Source organism: Drosophila serrata, unplaced genomic scaffold (assembly GCF_035046125.1).
Source record: "Drosophila serrata isolate PLE 108 unplaced genomic scaffold, ASM3504612v1 contig_280, whole genome shotgun sequence".
Classification (NCBI taxonomy): Eukaryota; Metazoa; Arthropoda; class Insecta; order Diptera; family Drosophilidae; genus Drosophila; species Drosophila serrata.
In genome coordinates this window covers 98,795-117,761 of record NW_028257178.1, presented here as the reverse complement: position 1 = coordinate 117,761, position 18,967 = coordinate 98,795, and the positions used below count along the sequence as shown (strand labels likewise).

The window sequence follows — 18,967 nt, the reverse complement described above, 5'->3', positions numbered from 1 at the left end:
CAATGTTCGGTCTTTGCCTTCTGCTATCATCCGTGGCCTGAGTTTCTCTTCTGAAAGATAAACGCTCAGTAAGTCGTATGCGAATAACAACAAAATTAATAAGCCCCTATGAAATTTGTTGTGTCCATTTGCCTATGCCTATCATCCGTGGTCAAGTGCTCGCTTCTGAAAGCAAATGCACCTGCTAGTCCTATGCGTGTGATATGCACCGACTCGGGCTACATGGTGTAGAGTATACACGACTTAGTCTACTTCCTATTCCTCTGTTGTCGTCTGCGGCCGGCTAGATGCTTCAAACCTGAATCATCTTCTTCCGTGTTCCTATGCTTCCGAGCAACTGTGAGTGGAAATTGACATGCCTTCCTACCAGCTGGAGCAACCGTGGCTTGGTGACTACCTGTAAACACAACCTAGTCTTAGCCCACCCCTTGGCTGGACGAAAAGCTTAACAATTATTTGTGTGTGTGTCTGTGTGAGTCACATTGAACATATATGTGGCCTTCACGTTGGCCAATTTTATTAAAATTATGAACTGATAATCAAAAATGATAATCATATATGTATGTGGCCTTAACGTTGGGCGCCAATTTTATTAAAATTATCAAAAGATAAACATATTATTTATAAATGTAACGAATCGCTAGACTCAAAATGAATGTTACAGGCAAGTTGTTAGCTCGAGCTTCGGCTCGTCGGCTACGGGAGTGATGGTCTTGCTCGGATCTCGGATTGCCTTTGAATAATTTTAAACAGAAATGAATGCGTGCTACAACCTTTGACAAGTGCTACCCTACATCACAACGCATGCCAGCTGCGACCTATACTCGACATTTTAAAACATTATAATAATTTTATTTGAAACTAGAAAAATATAAATTCATTACTTAAAATAGAAAACGTATATACACAATTAAACATTAAAACTTAGACTACAAATGATAAATAAATACACGCCCTTCGACTCGATTTCGGGCATAAAGAATAATGGCAAAACAATTTTGGGCAAGTTGAATGAAAATATTATTTACGCTGACCGCAATTTAATATACATGTTGCAATGATAAAGCCAACAATTAGATAAGAAAAAGCATAGTAGCTCTCAGCATAACTAGCCTTAAGCGCAATCGCCTTATGTATCAGCGTTCTTTTCTTTTCTCCTTCCCTCTTCGTTTTCCGCCGTTGGTTCGGTTAAATTTTGGTTTCTTTCTTTTACTTTAACGGCTACTGATTTGGGACATTCTCTTTTATTTTTTCCAATTTATTTCCCTTTTGGTACTTGAAATTATTTAAATTATTACTGATACACTCACCATTTTCTTAACTCCACCGATGCTTCCTCGGAAGCTAGCTGAAAGTTGGGAGGAAATGACATATGCAAAAAAAAAAGAAATTCACAACCAAAGGGGACGCCCTAAAAGAGACTACGAAGATAGGGGGGAAACTATCAGAAAATTACGCATTCGGCCCGCGCTATTTAATTTGATTCTTCCACTAATTTCTACAGGAATGCAACGAAATAATATTCCTCTTTGCCGCACCTTGCTCTTTACCTATGTCTAATTTCATTATTCTTTTTTTTTCTTTGCAATTTTTTCGCAAGTTAACCTAACTTACAATGTATATTTTTTCTTACACTAATTTTCCATATTTTTCTTCATTGACACTGGAACAAAATGGGGCTCGAAAAATTTCCTTTCTTTTTACACTTATTCGTCGCGATGAGGCATGGGGCTCGAATCAAATATACTTTGGCCGGGATCGCATTGCGGCGGCGAGTTCAAAACGCCCGAAAGAATTACATTAAACTAATTGCAATGCTTTGCCGAAGCCTACGCCTACACCGACTCTGGCATAAAAGCTCGTACGACTGCTAACGACTTCTCTTGCTTAGTTGTGCTCTCTAGAGCTGTTCGCAAAGGGGTACAAAGGTCGTCCTACAGTATTCGGCGACTAATCATTCTTTAACCACATAAAATTATATAAAAAAAGAATATTTTTCCCCAGCTCTGGTGAGCGGATCGACGGGGAAGTCCTTCTCCAAAAATTTAGATCCAGGCGCTTAAAAGATCCTAGAAGTTGCGCCGGCGCCGTTTCCTTGCTCTCTCCTCTCCTCTCCTCGGGCCTTCGAGCGGTACAAACTGCAGCCTTTCTATTCGCAGCTCAGTGGCCAATAAGCAAAATTGTATTCTCAGCACTTTGAACACTCGCGAATACTTTTTCGAAATTCTGTCGCCAGTCGCCAAAATATAATAGTCACTACGCCTCAGCAGCCAAAACTGGAATGCTGGAAGATGACGCCGGAAAAGTGGCGGTAACCCAATGTGAAAGTGGGGGAAACGGGGAGACCGTTGACAAATGCATCTGTTGCTCTCTCACCCGATCTTTCGTGCCCTAGCCGACCTACGCTTGCTACACTGGCAAAGCCGCCTTTCGACCTATGATCGACCAACAGATGGCGCTAATAAAAAGTATCTTATACCGAGTGTTCACGTCAAGAGGCCCTTCGCGGCGCCGCCTCTGCCCACCGAGTTCCAAAGTTTGCCGCTCTTGCACTCCCGCAAGTCGGCTCTTGGCGCACTGTTCATCGGGCCAGTCTAAGCGCTCCCGCTCCCACTCTTCGATGTTCGCGAACTCCCGCTCCCGAATTCCCGATCTTCGCTCGCTGCTAAGCGAGCTGAGGGACGGCTAGTTCGCGCTCCACTTCGCGGGCCCGCTCTCGCACTGTTAAGCTTAGCTTATCGGTCGGGAGCGCAGCCCTTACGTTTAAGCTAATTAGTCTTATGTATGCAGCGAAATAAAGCTGACGAAATTTTGAATTGCCCACGACGCCCCCGCCTTACTTACTTTCGCTTGCGACGTGGGAATTTTTCCTTGGACTACATATCTCCAGGATCTTGCGACAGGAAGCCCCCTACACACCGAGCAAGCGCTACAATGCACGATCCACATAATTAACACATTTCAATTTACCACTTTAGACACTTTTATATATTTTATTGTTTTTAATTGAAGTGTTAGGAAACGACTACTTGATATATTGGTTTGTAGTAAATGCTGTATATCAGCGATGGATATCCCGCTTTTCTGTCGAACGGGATAAAAGGTATCCTATGTCCGTCTCCTGGCTCTAAGCTACCTCCCTACCAATTTTCACGCAAATAGGTCAATCCGCAGTGGATGTGTGTCACAGATTACCACAGATTTTGTTGATATCGATATGGTGTCACCGACCGATTACCGATTACAGATGACGTTGACATTCGTTACGCGCGTTTTTTAAAATATGCAAAAGTAAATGTATATTTTTCAATTTTTCTGAGAGATTGTCTAAATATTTGTTTCCATAAGAACCTTGTACAGAGTATTAGAAAACTAAAAAAAAATCAGCCAAATCGGTAAAACCGTTTTCATGTTATGTGGCGACAACGAAAAATGGGTTTCATTTTGATATATATAGATATTCGATAAACATTTAACAAAGTAATATAGCTTTCGTTTAAGATATGACTGAAAATAGTATCTATGCTTTTAACTAGTTGAGGGAGGTGTAGGATATGTACATATGTAGTTTTCAAAAATGCAGCAAAAAGATCGGCGATTGCCGGATCAGAGCTAACTTTATCATTATTAAATTAAAGCGAGGAAGAGTATAGAAGATGATTAGTGTAAACAAAGTCATTAAAGGCTCACTGAACCCTAAAAGGAGTCTAATAAATTTTATTAGATTGAGCTTTAAGATAGGTAAAATTAAATTGAGCGCTAAGATAACAATAAAAAAAATTACATCGGCGCCATGTCAGCAAACTTAGTAGTCTGATCAGGCCTGGGAAGAGTTATTCCTACAGGCCGCTTTTTCTTTTTCTTCGCTTCAAACTCCTTAACAACAACGTACTCTGACCAGAAGTTGGTAGAGCAAATTGTGTCAAAGAGCTCGTTAGGGACATTTATTTTGAAAGATGAAATATCCCTAGCGTAAGTATATTTGAACTTTTCCACCTTAATCTTTATTTTATCGGCTATGGTTTTGCTTGTATAAAAGCGAGAACATCTTCCGATGTTTGATAAGGGGAGAGCCGTGAAACAAAAATGTTCCGTCGGCGGAAGCGGTTTAGCAATCTGCCGTGCCATTGTCGGACGGTATTCCGGGCCTAACACCCTGGGCAGATACATCTGACTTCCTTGAATGTTCAACATTTGGGACCCCCCAGGGGACAACAGATACCACCGGCGGTACAGGCACTCGCGGCACATTCCGAATCTTTCCTAGCGCTAGATCTCAGCACTCTTGGAATTAATGATGAGGTCGAGGGCTGTTCCGAGGGATGTTGCTGCTGGGAGCCCGTTGTTACGTTATTACGCCTCGGAGACTCATTTAATAGCGTAAGGCTATTAAATTAAGTGTCCAACGCGAATAACATTTTATGAGTTTTACAAAAACTCGATAAAATGTCCTTAAAACCGCCCTTGCTTTGTCGCATGAAGGACAACATCTCCTTCCTACCTCGCGACAGGCCTCACAACAGTAGCGCAAGCCGATATTAGAGGACGTTATTGTGACTTACCACTGTACTTTATCGTTTGCAGATAAAAAGAGAGAGAGAGAGAGAGAGATGGATAAGAGAAGCAAGATAAGAGGTGCAGCGGCACAGAAAAACTAAAATGTTTAGCTGTCGCGACGGTGCAAACAAAAGCAAAACGAAGAAGGCATAAAAATAAATTCAAAATATGCAAAAGCTAGCACTAGCAGCAAAACTAAATTGGGAAATAAAACCAATTAAATACACAAATCAGAATACCTGCATGCACACCCATAGAAGAGTACACAATATAGAAGATTTAATTTAACCCCGGTGGGTTATCAAATTGAGAACGCAAGAAAAAAACACATCCGTTCACTTGGAGATATGATAGAAAGATATGAATGAATGATATGAGTGGCAGGACGCAAAAAGCTGTATTTAAGAATAATTTATCTAATGTTTTAAATCATATGGTTCCCTTATTGTTTTCAGTATTTATAAATGACTTGCTCAAAGTATTAACTAACTCCAGAGTGCTTATGTACGCTAACGACGTCAAGCTTTGCGTGCAATTCAAGGACGTCGTCTGCCAGTCGGACTTACAAACAGATTTTAATAAATGGCTTTAAATGCATGCTAATGATATTCTCTCGTGTCGTTCCCAAGCTTGCAACCTACACTCTTTACAGCTGCTCTTTGGAAAGAATTAATTCAGTTGATGATTTGGGCATCCGTTGGACCCTAAACTTGAATTTGTCGATAAAACGGACTTTAAACGGCTGAATAATTTTATAAACGAGTTCAATTGGTCCGATCTATACATGTGCACTGACATGGCAGTTGCCGTTGATATTTTTTACAGTGCCATGAATTCATTTTTTACTGAATGTGTTCCGTTATATTATCCGCCAAGCTCGAATAAACCGCCGTGGTTTACTAAAGAGTTGAGCCGACTTAAAAATAAAAAATCTAGACTGTATGCTAAATTTAAAATCACCGGTTCTCAATCTGCCCTTTCATTTTATTTATCAGCTCGGTCAAACTTTACCGTGCTGAACGGTATTTAACTCGTTGTAGGGCCCAGTTCTTACAGGACCCAAAACTGTTTTATAATTTCGTTAACACTAAAAGTAAACCTAAAACAAATCCTTCCTCGCTTTCATTTGAAAATACTACCGCAAATAATGATCAGGCAATAGCCGATCTATTTTCGCAGTTTTTTCAAACAACCTATTCTAGCTCTTCGTATATATACCAGATTTATTCCTACGACATACCCAAATCGAACTTAATTTTCTGTCCTAGCCTAAACGAAAGCTCTCTCCTTTTAGATCTTCATCGTGTCAAGCCAGTTTATTCGTCAGGTCCCGACGGAATTCCTGGCTGTATGCTCAGGTATTGTGCCGACGCCCTGTGCTATCCCCTTCTGAAATTGTTTACCTTGTCCTTAGAAACCTCCCACTTTTCCATTATTTGGAAGGAATCGTTTATTATTCTTCTCTACAAAAAAGGTAGCAAATTGGATGCCAGCAATTATAGAGGAATCTCTAAGTTGTCGGCCATCCCAAAATGATTTGAAAATATTATTACCCCTCATTTACAGCACCTTTGTAGATCGGTTATTTCTCCATGTCAACATGGTTTTATTAAGCGAAGATCAACAACAACAAATCTTTTGGAGCTCTCTTCTTATATTATAAAGGGCTTCCATAATAATTGTCAGATAGATGTAATCTATACTGATTTCAGTAAAGCATTTGACTCTGTTAATCATTCTGATTAATCATTCTTAGAAAACTCGATTCAATGGGTTTTCCAAGTGATCTTCTTAATTGGATCTCTAGTTATTTGAATGGCAGGACGCAAAGGGTCCTCTTTAAGAATAATTTATCCAATATTCTAAGGGTTACATCTGGTGTCCCGCAAGTAAGCCATTTGGGACCCTTATTGTTTACATTGTTCATAAATGACCTGCCCAAAGTCTTGACTAACTCCAGAGTACTTATGTACGCGGATGACGTCAAGCTTTGCGTGCAATACAATGACGTTGCCTGCCAGTCGGATTTACAAACAGATCTTAATAATTTTCAAACTTGGTGCCGTGTAAACTTATTCAACTTAAATGGCTCGAAATGCAAGCTAATGACATTCTCTCGTGTCGCTCCTAAGCTTGCTACTTACACGCTGAACGGCTGCTCTTTGGAAAGAATTAATACAGTTGACGATTTGGGCGTCCGCTTGGACCCAAAACTTGACTTTATTGATCATATTTCGTCTATGGTGAAGAGCCAGGGGTGTGCTTGGATTTATTAAACGGTGGTCGAAGGAATTCAATGACCCCTATGTTACTAAATCCTTATATACTTCCTTAGTTCGTCCTATCCTAGAATATGGATGCTGCGTTTGGAGCCTCAGTACGGCGTCCATAGTAAACGCATTGAGTCGGTTCAAAAGAACTTTTTACTTTTCGCTCTACGCGGTTTAAATTGGGATGCAAACCAAAGATTACCTTCCTACTCTAGTAGACTCCTATTAATAAACTTGCCGTCCTTAGCCAATCGTAGAACGATGCTAGGGATAACCTTTATTTTTAACCTTATCCATGGTGATGTGGAAAGTGCGGACTTGTTGAGTCAGCTTAATTTACATGTACCATGTAGAACCACTAGAACCTATATCCCATTAGTGTTGCGCCACTGTAGGACCTCCTTTGAACTGCATGAACCTTTTAGAGTGTTATGTGCAAATTATAATGATTTGTACACACTAATCTCTAACGTAGATTCCCTTCCCAAATTAAAATCTTTAATACTAACACACTTAGTAAGCATGCAAGCTAACAATCTGGCAGCACGCCGGTAGTCAATTTTCCTCGTATTCTGTCCTATATTTTCCATCGCGCCTACTAACACCTAACCCAAACAGGCACGTGCCTGGTGTCATACGGGCCACTTGTATGTACTGACCTTAGTGCATCAACGTCCAAAAGATATTTCGTTTATGGTGAATAGAGCCAGGGGTCTGCTTGGATTTATTAAACGGTGGTCGAATGAATTCAATGACCCCTATGTTACTTAATCCAACCAAAGATTACCTTCCTATTCTAATATACTCCTTCTGATTAACTTATCTTTTGTAGCCAACCGTAGAACTATGCCAGGCATTACCTTTATGTTTAACCTCAAGTAGAACTACCAGATGCTATATGCCAGGAGTTTTGTGCACTGTAGCACATCCTTTGATTTGCATGAACCTCTTAGGTTCTTAGTGCAAATTATAGTGATTTGTAAACACTTATAACTAACGTATATAGTCTTCCCAAACTAAAAACTTTAATCCCAACCCACTTAGTACATCGATATTTTCTTTCGCGCATGCACCTAATACCTAACGCAAATACGCACGTGCTTGGTTTTATACGGGCCACTTCAGTGTACTGACCTTAGTGCATCATCGTCCATATAAGCCCACATTTATAACGCAGGTGTCTCGAATACATCCAGGTGTTTATAGCGTTATCGCCCTCTTTATTTACGATCAGATTCAGAGAATTCATGAGGTCTCAAAATGAGGTCAAACACGTCTGATTTAATCAGAAATTAAAATCATACATATATTTACTAAATAAATGTACAATAAAATATATATATTTAAAATGTATTGTTTATCTTTAAAATTGCAAAAAGTTACACATCCATTTAAAACAGAGAGAGAGAGCGACTGTTCGTAAGCGCGTTTTTAAAGACCTTAACGGAATCAAATGTACTAGAAAGTTGTATGGCGCCAGGAGATTCCTGCCAGCTAACTTTTAGTATATCCCGAACGGGGTGCGAAAATAAAAGAATGAAAATGTTAATAAAACATGTTGATTTCTACCATTTGCCTCTCGCTTTCACTTTGCAGATCCCGCCATGAAAAAAAATATGCGTAAAAGATGAATTCAGAAGTTCATAAGAGCTGTCCGAGTTTATATAATTCAATTAGTAGAGGCAAATAAAATATTTGGCTAATAGATTTATTAATAAGGAACAGGGAAATCTTAAAGGGAAATGTAAATTAGTAATATGTACTTACCAGCAAGGGCTAAATGGGAAAGCTCTACAGCTCGCCAAGACGCTTTGAGAGATCTCGATGCACCTAGCACAGAATGTTAAACGCCAGGCATTCGACAGGCTGGAAATGGATGCCATTGCATTTCGATTTCATTTAATTTCAGCAAACTTTTGTTCATGTCGAGATCTATAGCATAAAAAATGCAAGGGAGCTGCATGTCAAAGCGAGAGGAAAATCTTCGAGAACTGCCTGTTTTATTAAAATTTTTATTATTTTTGCAAGCCGCTCGAAAAATACTAAAAGTGTTCCGCTGGGAGTCTCTGATGCCATCTAACTTTCTAGTGATTTTTGTATCCGTTCAGGCTTTTAAAACGTTGACAAATAGCCGTTTTACATTTTTTCCTCTCGTTCTCTCTTACTGCTTTAAAACGTTGTTTTACACTCTCCATACCGTGCTTTCCAAAAATGCTGAAAAACTAGTTCAAAAAGCGGTCACCCTTCAAAAGAAAAAAATTTCCCTCTGCGAAACAGTTTTACATTTTCCATATCGTATATAAAAACAACTGGGTGCCGAAAATACCCGGGTGTCCCAAGCACCAAGGGTTTGCCTAGTTCTCTTGTAATTGCAGTGGCTTGTTACAGTTTTCTGCTATCTACAGGTTTCGTATAGAACGTGTTGAATTGCCAACAGAGGTCGATAAGTACCAAGAAAAAATGTTAAAATGTTTATGGGAAAGACAACGAATTTGCCACCCTTAACCAATAATAACTAACGCTCGAATTAGGTTGATTAAATGCCGTATATATTTTCGTTTTTTCTATTCTCTGGCCGAGCTGCAACTAACTACCGAATGCTTAGCTTCAATATATATAATTACAAGGTAAAGATAAGGCGACAGAAGAAGAAGAGAGAGAGAAATAGATAAGAAAAGAGAAGAGCTAAGGGCGCAGCAGGTGCAAACATACACCCAAGCGCGCATAATTAGGCGCTAGCAGTCTGCTCCGAACAGTTTTTGTTCTGTGAAAGTGAACTATTATTATCTATTTTGTATTTTGCAAAAAAAAAAGAAACAAATTTAAACTTTAAATGCTCATATTTTCTACAAAAAAATCGTAGAATTGATTGCAGATTCGGAATCCATGGTAAAACGATTTTGCGACAATGCATTTTTGATTTTTGCATTGAATCATTTTAAAATATATCATTGAACCGGTTGAGAATATTAATAGTAATAGTAGTAGTTCCAGGCACCTAAAAAATATGGAAATGAAAATCACATTCCGTAAGGGCCGACTAAATCTTCTTTATTAAATATCTTTTGAACTGATTGATTTGGATTGAGATGATTAAGGTGTCGTTAGGCGCGTTTTAGGATCGGATATGCAAATTATAAAGATTTTCTTAGACCAATAGCCCTATTAAAAAATATATTCTTTGGCACTTTCACCCGCAAGTCCAACCAACTTCTTTTCAGAAGTCGAAGTAAGTACATACAAAATTTCCAAAGCAATACTCTTGAATGGTATATTGGTATATATATATAAATATATATATATTGAAGAATTTCTTTTAGGTCGAACTAATGTCCCGTCAGTTGACTAAGGACAACGCCAAGTTGAATTAATAAAACGAATATTTCCTTCACGTCTTTATTCAAATGATCTCAGCTCAGATCGCCCGCTTGGGATATTGATTGAATTATTTATGTTATTGAGAAGCAGCATTGCCTGCTCCGGATGTGGATTGTTTACATTGGTTCAGCGTGGGATCGCCTACGCTGCAGATTCATATTTCTTGGTACATAACGGAATTTGTGAATATGTCACTATATATATGTATAAAGTAATTTCCTTTCGCACACTCTCGCCTCTCATGGAAGGTCGTCACGAAGAAGCTAATTATTATTAAATTAAATACATTATTTTTAATTGAAACACAGGACTAAGGATCTAAGGTTATATGTCCAAGAATAGCGATAAAAATTTAATTTTCATTACATTTTATACACTTATAGAGTATTATAATTTTAGTCAGAAGTTTGCAACGCAGTGAAGAGACAATTTCCGACCTTATAAAGTATAATTATTCTTGATCGACATCAACAGCCGAGTCGATTTCCGTCTATCCGTCGGTTTCTACCCAAGCTTCTATAGAGTAGTTTATAAACTCTTACTAGTACATAACTCCGAACGGGCCGGATCGGAAGACTATATCATATGGCTGCCAAAGAAACGATTGAAAAAATTAAAGAAAGAGATCTAACAATTTTGTCACAAAATTTTTGTATTATTTTAGAATTTCGGTTTTAATTTAATGAAAATTGGACTACTTAATCTGATATTGGATTCTTTTCCTGATATTGGAACGTTGGGAAAATCTTTAGAAAACAATTTATAAATGATCCGTTTCCAAAATTTTTTATGATTTAATTTTAGAAATAACCAAGTTGTATAATTTCAGAATTTTGTTTTTTCTTTTATTAAAATTTGGAGACTATCATATGGCTGTCATAGAATCTATTTGTAGAGGAAAATGCTAAACGATAACTGTAAAACTGTAAATATAAATAGTTTAGGTAACTGTAATGTAAGTAGGCGACTTTAAACACAAAAATATATATAATTTGTGTTGTAATAATTAATAAATGAAAATGACTTCTTACTTGAGAAGTAGACCGTGTTCAGTTGGACATCAAATATCTGCAGTCTGTATAAGCACGGTTTGTGCCTTCTCGTATACGTGTAGCACCGGTTCGCTGGTCATAATACCCATAAGCTCCTGTAGCTACTGGAATTCCGAATTTTTTTAATAAATTTGTTAAAACAAGAAAGACTGCACCGATCGTATTTTTTGTTGTTTTAAATCTGTTTATTGCTATTTTTCACTCCTTTCACAGTATGTGTAAGCAAATGTATACGGGATCTTTAACCCAAATTGCATTGCTGTCTCTAGCTTAAAGCAATTATCGTCACAGCAAAACTAAAAGTAAAATTAAAATATATATGTGTATGCCGGCTATGCATGGACATCCAGCCAGACGCTGTGCCAGCAGTTTGTCCGGTGCAAGCTCGAATGATCTGTTATCGCCGTCGCCCGGTTTATCGAATCTTGTAGCTGAGCCGTATTTCTTCTGGTCTGGGTGATTCGCCGATAGGTAAAGCCGATGCAGATCAATGCGTAGCTTATAGCACCTGCCATAAGTACTATCTGGTGTTGCGATAGTTGTTAATATCCTACCCGAATCTTTTGATGTGCTCCAGGTTACGTTTATTCAAGCGGTGAAGTTTTGGAAGTCTAAGTATGCCATGTTTCATAGTAATATTCAAGGAGGGCGAGCTGGCTACTCCTGGGTCCTCTTCTGGGCCGTGTTATGATTGATATACTCTTAGTAAACGTGATGAGGTGCGTGCCATTGTCCACACTCACACAAGCCGAACTATCGTTCTCAATAATGATGCCTTCATCTACGTATCACAATACCTTTAGCGCCAGCTGGCAGAATGTAGCTCCAGGTATTACGGAGCAATTTTAGATCGTGTGGATTTATCCACTACAACCCGCTAGTACTTTGTCCTCCAGCTTGAGCATCGTGTCGTGATGTGATTTTAATGCATGCCGATTTAATTTTAGGAAGTTTAATTATGAAGTGTAAAATGTTAATGGACTGTAAGATTTTCACGAACGCAACGAACACAACGTCTTTAATAGGGCTATCTGTGGGTTCCTAAAGCCTAACGACATTGACTTTCTTCAGGTAGGCAGAGTTATTGCTAGTAATTAATTTGGATGTCCATTGCAATTATCCTATTTCGTGATAAAACAGATGTCCCAAATCAACTTGGGTCTCAGGTTGTCACTACTAGGTGGTGACAATGGCGGCAATTGTATTAATTTGGTCTTGTAACTTATTATTGATATCTGTTTGTCTATTGTTGGAAATTCATTAAGTTTAATTCTCTAGAAATCTTCTGCATCTGGCGTTCCCGGCACTACCGTTAACGCCGTTCATAGAGAGTCTAAGCATCTAGCTACTCTATGGTGGTTGCTCAACAACTCCAGGTTGTGACGCAGGTGCGTGACATCGACTCTCAAAAGTTTCTGCATGTGTGACTGGGGAAACATGTTGGTAATGTCAGCAGTTTCTTTCGACACGGGCCTATACACTGAGCGATTCGCCGAATGTTTAACGAAGGCGAATTTTGCTCATACTAGAATTCCACCATCAATGTTGGGAACATATTTAGCCTGAAAGTAGTCCGTGACGTGTGCCGATTATATGGCCAAAAGAACAATAGGAATATGGGTGTGAACCTGTAAATTTGGAAATATTGTAGTGTTTACATGAAACGGGATAGCACACCACCAAGAAGAAATAAAAAGAAAAGGATAATAAAACATAATAATAGTGGAAACTTACGCCAACTGGCTAGGGATATAAATAGTAAAAATGAAAAAGATTATTAAAACGAATGGCAGTATGGTTTTGCCCCACCTACTTAATGATGTCCTTGTGGACCAGTAATAAAAATTAGTGTCAGTGTCTTAAATAAGAAAATAAGCAAAGAAATAAAAGATACAATTTATTATGTCCGCTTCCACAGTTTTCTCCTCACAAAAGGGTCGCGTATTGGATTTCACTAGGACTTTGCCACCAACCTTTTAAACCCTGTTCAGTCGGGAAGTATTTTCCCTAGTTTTGAATGGACAGAATGGACAGATTTATTGTGCCTGGTAGTGGTCAGCAAGATTAGCTTAACTGTGTCGCTAATGAATCTGTCAATTTTGAGGCATCAGGCAAGCTCTTTCTCTTTTCCGTTTGAGACACTGTGGTGGCGGAGCATTCGAGATGCTTACGTCAAGTGGTTTTCCAACATGGTGTTTGACTTCAATGATGGTTTATTGTCGCAATATTTGACCTTGGCCTTGGGGAAAACGTTTAAAAGGGCCGGTTTTAAATCCTCTATGGTTCTATAGGTAACTGGTTGGATCATAGGAAATAGTTTTTGTCCGTTGAGAAAATGTCTATGTGTACCATTTCTCCTATATGAGACGGGACTGGGGTTTCGCCAAGTTTATTCTTTTTGGGATGCCTGTCATATTTTAACTTAGCATATGTTTTACATTTAGCGATAATTTGGGTCGCTAGCTTAGCCATTTTTGGGAAGCTTTCAACCTTTGATTTTCGCACACGGATTGGATTCCGACCCCGCGAAGGTCAATGGTTGGTGAACGCCCAAACTATGGCTAACAGCTCCATTTCGTTGGTAGCGTAGTTAACGTCTCTGCCCTTTAAGGTTCTAGAAATCATAGTTATGGGTCGTCCCTCATGGGACAGAACCGCGCCAATTATGTCGCAGTATTATTTTACGTAGCTTTTGAGAAGCCAGCCATAGGGGCTCGCTGAACGGCACCTGGATATTCTATTGTTCTTTCGTTCCAAACGCATTTTCTGTTTGCTTGAATCAGAGGTGCCCTTTTTGTCTACTATCCATATTAGGGTATGGTAGGTAGGTTACAGTGGAGAGGCCCATTGCTGGGGCCTCCAATTAGAGCTAAGCTCCTTTTTGTTCCACTCCCTCTGTTTGTTGTTATTATTCACTATCACTACCATCCAGAGTCAGCAAGGAAATCTGGGATTGCTGAAACTTTCAGCTTTCCTATGTTTCCCAGTGACTGACCAAAGTGGCGAAATCTGATGTGGTTTGGCGCTGGGCAGAAGCAGAGCAGATGTTCCGGTGTCTCTTGCTCTGTAGGTTGCTTACAGCTTCTACATATTGCTTTGTATGGCAGTCCCAACTTCATTGCGTGCGAACCGATCGCCCAATGTCCTGTGGTGAGTGCCGTGAACCTTCTGATATCCCGCTTGCTGTTGGATAGCAGTTCACTTGTTCGTTTCTTGTCGTACCTCGGCCAACATTCCCTTGACCTTCTGTGATCGCTCTTACTTTGCCATTCTTTATTAGCTATCTGCCTAAAGTGGTCATGGATCCTTGTCTGGATCGCGTTTAGGGAGATCGGTAATTCGAAGTCACAACTTTGCCCTGCCGAGCCTGCATGGGCTAGTTCGTCTGCCTTCTCATTTCCTGGGAGCTCGTTCTGTCCCGGTACCCATGTTACTTGTACCTTATTTTTGTCGGCAAGTCTATTAAGGGTGTTCGGAGCAGACCGCTAGCGCCTAATTGTGTGCGCATGGGTGTATGGCTGCACCTGCTGCGCTCTTTACTTCTCTTTGTTTATATATTCTTCTCTCTCTTCTTCTTCTGTCGCCTTATCTATGCTAAGCTACATTTTAAGATTATAAATATATATTGAAGCTAATATTTGATCGGTAGTTGCAGCTCCGACCAGAGAAGTGAAAACGAAAATATACACAGCATATAATAACCTAATCGTGCGTTATAATTATTGCTTAAGGGTGGCAATTTCGTTGTCTTCCCCATAAACATTTTGGTGACCCCGACGTGATTCTTTGGTTCGGAGCCTGCAACCCGGTGTTCGTTGTTTAATATCGTTTAAACAAATCGCTTTGCTTCGCTTACTGGCATTCGGTCATAAGCACACAAGCAAACTCACATACACACGTACCTTGTACATAACAAGCTGAGTGCATATAGCCGGCCGCTGATTTTCGTTTAAATCGCGCTGACAAACAAAAGCTGTGTTGTGCCAAATATTGTAGAGAAAGGTGGCTCGCTCTTAAGCGTCGTTAATAGCGCCTATTGAACATATATATACCTATGCATATATAGCATAGACGTGCGTGTGCCAAAACTCCGCTGTTTCGAGGCTGACAATTACAATAACAACATTGTCGAGGTTCCGTTGCATCTCGGTGACGCTGATTAACCTCTAATTTGCGCGGTGAAAACTAAACGGGTTCCTATATACCGAAGCGGTCAGATATTTCCCCTTTATTAATTCTTTTCGCGTGAGAAAATAAAGATGTCTAATACGGAAAATTCGGTTCAGCATCAAAATGAGTCGCCAAGTGACGTGGACTTCTACCGAGCCAAGGCCCAATCCCTTTTGCGGCAATTGAGCTCGATGAATTATTACATAAATCCGGAGACTGTAGATCAGTTTGATGAAGCTAATTTACTGGCGCGACTGGAGTGGATTAATTCATTAAATTTGGCCTTTGATTCCGCTCAGACTTCGCTGGAAAAATTGGACTTTTCGGAGATAGCAAGCGACCATCGGATTGAGTTCTCCACGGCGTTCATGGATGTGAAGGCGAACATAAATCGAGGTTTAGCGGCGCTTCGCAAATCTCAATTGCCGGCTGCAACCGCTGCAAATTCAACTTCCATAGACAATTTTAATCATCCGGATCTTTCTTTCCGATCTAGGAAGCCTCGGTTGCCAATTTGGGAGATAGCTCGGTTCCATGGATCCTACTCTGATTGGCCGGATTTTATTGCAACGTTCAGCACGGCCATCGGAAACGACGAAGAGCTAAGTGATATTGAAAAATTACAATATTTAAGGTCAAGTTTAGGCGGCGTGGCTTTAGAGACCATACGTTCGCTTGAGCCCTCGAATGCCAATTACAAAAAGGCTTTGGACTTACTCAAAAATCGATTTGATAATAAGGTTCTACATTTTCAGGCACACGCGCAGGCAATATTTGGTTTAAAAGGTGTCGAGAAGGGATCAGCCTAGGGTCTTCGGGAGTTAAGCGATTGTATGAATTCGCATCTGCGAGCAATCCGTACCCTGGCCACTACGCAACAAATCTTGGACGGATTGCTGATTCACATCGTCGCACGGAAGCTCGATCAGAGGACACGGGAAAAATGGGAAGAGGATTTGTCCATCAGCGACCTATCTACGTGGGAGTCTATGGAGTCGTTCTTGCAAAGGAGGTGTAGGATGATGGAAAATTTGGATCAAGCCTTGGTAACGCAAACACCAGGCCAGCAGGTGGGAAAAAACCTGCACAGATATAGCTCAAACGCGTTAATTGCTTCAGATAACTTAAATCCTCCTCTATGTATATTTTGTGATGCTAGGGATCATTATTTGGCAAAATGCTCGCGATTTTTAAATTTGAGTCCAAATCTTCGATACAAAGAAGCAAAGAAGTTGCACCTGTGTCTCAATTGTTTGCGTAAGGGGCATAGCTTGCAGCAATGCAAGTCAACGCACTGCAGATATTGTCATATGAAGCACCACTCATTGTTGCATATCAATCAGGACCCATCCGTACCATCCACCTCAGTCTCATCAATATCATCCAGTCCACTTCCCAACTCTCAGCCATCAACATCATCTTCATCAGCATTAGTATCATGTTCACATTCATCGAACCCTCCAACAAGCCCCACAGATATGTTGCCTGTTGATTACGTGTTGCTTCCAACCGCGATCATCTATGTGAGGAATAAGGCTGGAGAATTTATGCCATGCCGAGCCATCCTTGACTCGGCATCTCAGATAAATTTCATAACTTCTCGCCTAGCGAAGCAGCTCAATTTAAATAATCGAAAGTCGCATACCCTAGTCTCTGGGATTGGGGAATCCTCTATAAATTCCGATAAGGCAGTCGACATTGTAGCGCAATCCCGGGATGAAAGCTATCGTGCCTCATTCTCCGCGGTTGTAACTAGAAGTATCACGGATTATCAGCCTCATTTTAACATAAATGCCACATCGTGGAAAATTCCGCAAAATATTTCGCTAGCTGATCCTCATTTTAATCGGTCAGAGCGGATTGATCTTCTAATTGGTGCTGGACTTTTTTTCGAAATAATTGCTACGGGGCAAATTCACTTGGATAGCGCGTTGCCAACACTCCAGAACACCAAACTTGGTTGGATCGTGTCTGGAGGGCTGCCGAGTGCGTCAACTCATAAGTCTGTATTAGCTGCCATCGTCAGGGATCCTATTAATCAATCGGATGATGACACACTTGCTGCCGTAGTAAAGCGATTTTGGGGAATCGAGGACTTCAGTTCATCAGAACCAGTATTGTTGCCTGAGGACTTGCAATGCGAGCAGCTTTTCAAGGAAAGTTGCGTTAGGCTTGAAAATGGGCAGTACTCTGTTCGTCTCTTGTCCACATCAGGATTCGAATCTTTAGGTGATTCCTATTGCCTGGCTCGTCGTCGCTTTAAAAGTTTGGAAGCCAAATTGGATAGGAACCTAGCGTTGAAGACTCAGTACTCCGCATTTTTACGGGAATATATGGAGCTAGGACACATGTCTCGTATAACAAGGGTAGCATTGGTACCACAATTTTTTCTTCCTCACTGCGTGTCGTGTTTGATGGATCTGCTAAATCGACTTCTGGTAGGTCCCTGAATGACTTACTTCTTGCCGGGCCAACAATTCAAGGAAAAATCTTCAGCATCCTGCTTCGCTTTCGTTTTTTCAAAGTTGCCCTTTGTGGAGATATCTGCAAGATGTACCGTTGCGTTCGCGTTTCGCATCCTGATGACTTTTTGTAGTGCATCATTTGGCGAGAGAACTCCACGGACGAGCTGAGTGTTTTTAAGTTAAACACAGTGACTTATGGAACTAAGCCAGCTGCCTTCTTGGCTAAAAGAGCCATGCATCAGCTCTCTTATGATGAGGAGGAATCATTCCCGGTTGAAGCCAAAATTGTTCGTAGAGATTTCTATGTGGATGATTTAATTTCTGGTGGTGGTTTAGTCGAAGAGGTGAGAGAAATTCGTCGCCAGGTAAAGGAGCTACTGTCGAGAGGGCACTTTCCAATCCGCAAATGGTGTTCGAATGATGCAGGAGCGCTCGAAGGGGAGTCTGACTGCGACAGGGAGCAGTTAATAAAATTTCACGATGGATCGGACATCGCCAAGGCCTTAGGTTTGGCCTGGGATCCGGCGTCTGATCAGCTCCTATTTAATTTCTCTCAGATACCGGCAGCTCATCGACCCACCAAACGAATTGTATTGTCAACAATTGCAAAATTCTATGATCCGCTTGGACTAATCACACCAATCATCACAAAATCTAAAATCTTTCTACAATCCTTATGGAGTGCTAACATGGATTGGGTTGACGTTTTGCCAGAGCCCTTTCTTTCGTCATGGGGGGAGTTGACCTCTCAGTTGGTAGTCATTCCGAACATAAAATTTCCACGATTCGCAATGCAACCACAGGCTGCCGTTGAACTGCATGGATTCTGCGATGCTAGCCTGTCAGCGTATGGAGCGTGTTTATATTTGCGATCGGAGGTTAATGGAGAATTAAAGTTCCATTTGCTCTGTGCCAAGTCGAAAGTAGCTCCCTTGAAGGCTTTGACAATTCCAAGATTGGAACTCTCAGCAGCACTATTATTGGCTGAGCTTATAGCAAACGTCAATGAAAGTATAGATTTCGACTGCGCATTTCATTGCTGGTCTGACTCGTCTATTGTGTTGGCATGGATTCG

General features: G+C 40.4%; 1 protein-coding gene across 3 annotated transcripts in view; it reads right to left on the bottom strand.

Moving 5' to 3' along the window:
• Positions 1-3,029, bottom strand: part of LOC110188791 (uncharacterized) — a 50,588-nt gene extending 47,559 nt beyond the window's left edge. For 2 of the 3 annotated variants that reach the window (XM_086836567.1, XM_086836563.1), the window contains exon 1: positions 2,845-3,029. In XM_086836567.1, the coding sequence (XP_086692693.1) occupies positions 2,845-2,949 (105 nt within the window). In that variant the 5' untranslated portion in view covers positions 2,950-3,029. The remainder of the gene's footprint in view (positions 1-2,844) is intronic. The other variant, XM_086836568.1, reaches the window with a different exon arrangement.
• Positions 3,030-18,967: the final 15,938 nt, after the last annotated feature.